The sequence below is a fragment of the Scomber scombrus genome, unplaced genomic scaffold (assembly GCF_963691925.1).
Source record: "Scomber scombrus unplaced genomic scaffold, fScoSco1.1 SCAFFOLD_282, whole genome shotgun sequence".
Classification (NCBI taxonomy): domain Eukaryota; kingdom Metazoa; phylum Chordata; class Actinopteri; order Scombriformes; family Scombridae; genus Scomber; species Scomber scombrus.
Window position 1 is genome coordinate 1 of NW_026910341.1, and position 3,069 is coordinate 3,069.

General features: G+C 32.7%; 1 protein-coding gene across 1 annotated transcript; it reads right to left on the reverse strand.

Annotated features, from left to right (window-relative positions):
* Positions 1-1,409: 1,409 nt before the first annotated feature.
* Positions 1,410-1,997, reverse strand: LOC133976947 (H-2 class II histocompatibility antigen, I-E beta chain-like; the record flags this gene model as incomplete). The annotated part of the gene is made up of 2 exons (XM_062415084.1): positions 1,919-1,997; positions 1,410-1,682 (listed from the first exon to the last, which is right to left on the reverse strand). Coding segments are annotated over exons 1-2 (328 nt in total), but the record flags the coding sequence as incomplete, so codon positions are not given.
* Positions 1,998-3,069: the final 1,072 nt, after the last annotated feature.

The window sequence follows — 3,069 nt, forward strand, 5'->3', positions numbered from 1 at the left end:
CATCATCATCATTATTTGTATTATTAAGACATGCAATTAAAAAGTTGCCAATTATAATAAAAATAAAACAAAGTACAGACAAATAGAAAGTAAAAAATTTAAAACTAGACCAAAATAGAACATAAAATAATGCTTTACATTAAAATCATTAAAAGGACAAACAGTGTAAATGAAAGAATGAAAGTGCTTTAAAAAGATCATAAACATGAGAAGAGAAACATTTTTAACATGGATTTTAAAATGTTGACATTTGTAGTAAAGTAAAGGGTAGCTTGTTTAAAATATACTCAGAGTAAAAGTTACTTTTTATCGGGGGGGGGGGGGGGGGGGGGGTAGTGCATAAAGGAAGAATGATAGAATGATAGCCTATAAAGTTGTTTTTAATTAAAGGTAAAGCTTTAGAAATTAAAGTGCAATGTCAACACTCAACATTAAAACATATAGGGAGATATAATGTGTCATTTTAGTGCAGACCATCCCATAAACAATACAACCACTGGATTTAAGGCGGTATTAACAGTTATACTGAAAATCTATAAATGAAAACAGATCAATGTCACCAGTGTTGTAACTTTCCTTAAACGACCTAAAGAAGACAGAAACCTGAGTATCACTGTACTAAAGTCTCCTGTGAGACTATGAGGGCTGGAAGTAACAATTAATGATGAAAATAGAGTGATGAATTATAAAGTGATTAAAACAGTCGTGATTTAATGAAAACATGTTTCATCATTTTCTCCGTCTTACATTCATCATGAATTTAAGTGTCCTGAAGGCTGGAAGTAACAAATATAATGTTAAAGAATGGAAGTGATTAAAATGATTATGAATTAATAATAGAAGTGATGAATTGTCAATTGATTGGCTGGAAACCATTTCTATTATTAATCAGGTTTGAATGATGAATGTAAGACGGAGGAAAGGTTATCATCATTATTATTTTATTATTATTATTTCATCATTATTATTATTTAGTTACAATAATAATAATAACAATAATAAAAGTAATAATATTGTTATTATTATTTTGTAGTAACAATAATAATAATAATGATAATAATAATAAAAGTAATAATATCACCACCATCAGCTGCAGTATCATTGTTTGACCAGCAGGAGGAGACAGAGACCTCACTGTGACGTGTTGCTCATGTTATTAAAACAGCTTCTGATTTATTACAAATGCTCCAAAAACTAAACGTTGATTCATTTAAAATAATGATTAAATGAATAATTATGATAATAATAATAATAATTATAATGATTATTTAACAGGAAGTTCACTCTGATCAATCAGTCAATTTAAACTCTGCTGATGATCAATAAACACGTCAGCTGTCAATCAATCAGCAGAGTTAATGATTCAGTTTGTTAACGAGGTTTAAACGAGGTTTCAAACACAAACTCACCTGACTTAGTCAGAGCAGCCTGGTGGTCAATCTTAACGTTGTTTAGGCAGTACGTCTCCCTCCGAGCTTTCGCCTGAGCCAGCTGTGAAGGAATGTTGTTCCAGTAGTCTGCGTTCTTCACTCCGTACTCAGTGAATCCAACATACTTTCCCACACTGCTGTCAAACCTGGTGTACTCCAACTTGTTGTAATAATAAGACTGGATGAACCTGATGTCCTCCAGCTTAGTGGTGTTAAACTCACAGCTGGTCTCCACATAATGCATAAATCCATCTGAAGAAAGAAACAATCAGATTGACTCAGTACAGTCTGATCCGAGTATTGATCAGTGATCAGTGTATTGATCAGTGATCAGAGTATTGATCAGTGATCAGTGATCAGTGTATTGATCAGTGATCAGTGTATTGATCAGTGATCAGAGTATTGATCAGTGATCAGAGCATTGATCAGTGATCAGAGTATTGATCAGTGATCAGAATATTGATCAGTGATCAGTGTATTGATCCTACCTGCTGTGTAGACAGTGATGAAGAGGAGGGAGAAGCTCAGAAAGGATGAAGCCATGTTCCTCTGATCTCTTGACAAACACTGACACAGTCTGACTGAGAACTGCTGTAAAAACCAGAGGAGCTGATCACATGACCTGCTGATCAGCTGTTACCAGGCAGACGTCTGCTGGAGGTGAAAACTCACAGTCACACTGATGTTACAGTAACAACTACAACTATTCATCATGTTCACCACTTCATCAAGTTCATATATAACATGGAGCTGATAGAAAATCAATTTTTCATACATATGTTAACAGATGCTGTGTTTTCTTCTTCTGTGGAAACTCCTGAGAGTTAATTAAGATGCTAACGATGCTAATGATGCTAATGATGCTAATGATGTAGTTATTGTAGTATTTATATGTAATATTTTAAAGTAATGTGTTTGATATGTTCATTCATTTTATGTTAAAGGAAAGTTAAAAATCTTTAAAGTTTAATTCATTTCTCAATTTTGTGAAATGATTTTAATTTCATGATAAATGAGAGATGTGAATGAAGTTAAAACAGAATAATTAATGTTTATATAAAACATAAACAATTATTACTGATGAAACTGATGAGATTCATTTAGAAAGCAGTTTCATGGTTTTGTGATTCTGGATTTAAGCTTGATAAAGTTTCCTGATGAATATTAAAGTTAATAAATGAAGCTGCTGCAGATTCACAGAGTTTCCAGATAAGGAAAAACACTCATTTAAGCAGCTGGGTAAAAGGAACCAGGAACATTAATATACAAGAAGAACTAAAGGAAACTTTAGAGACTCTTTATTTGTTTTTCATCATAATAGAAAGTTCTATTTTAATTCTAACTTTATATCTTTCAGTTGTTTAGTTGTTGCTGTTAAACTGTAATAAACCTTTCTTCCTATTTATTCCTCAGAACTTAATAATAACTTTATAATCTCTTCACTGCGTCTCTGCTCTGAACTGTAGATGTTTTTATTTTCCTAAAAATATCAAAACTCAACAACACTAGAACACAGAACAGCTGATTGGCTTCTTCTCTTCGCTCCTCGTCTGAACCAGAAGTTGGTCTGAAACGTCTCAGTTCTTTATATCAGCTCTGAGGAGCTTTGAGCCTCCACATCCCTTTATTGATTGGTTGG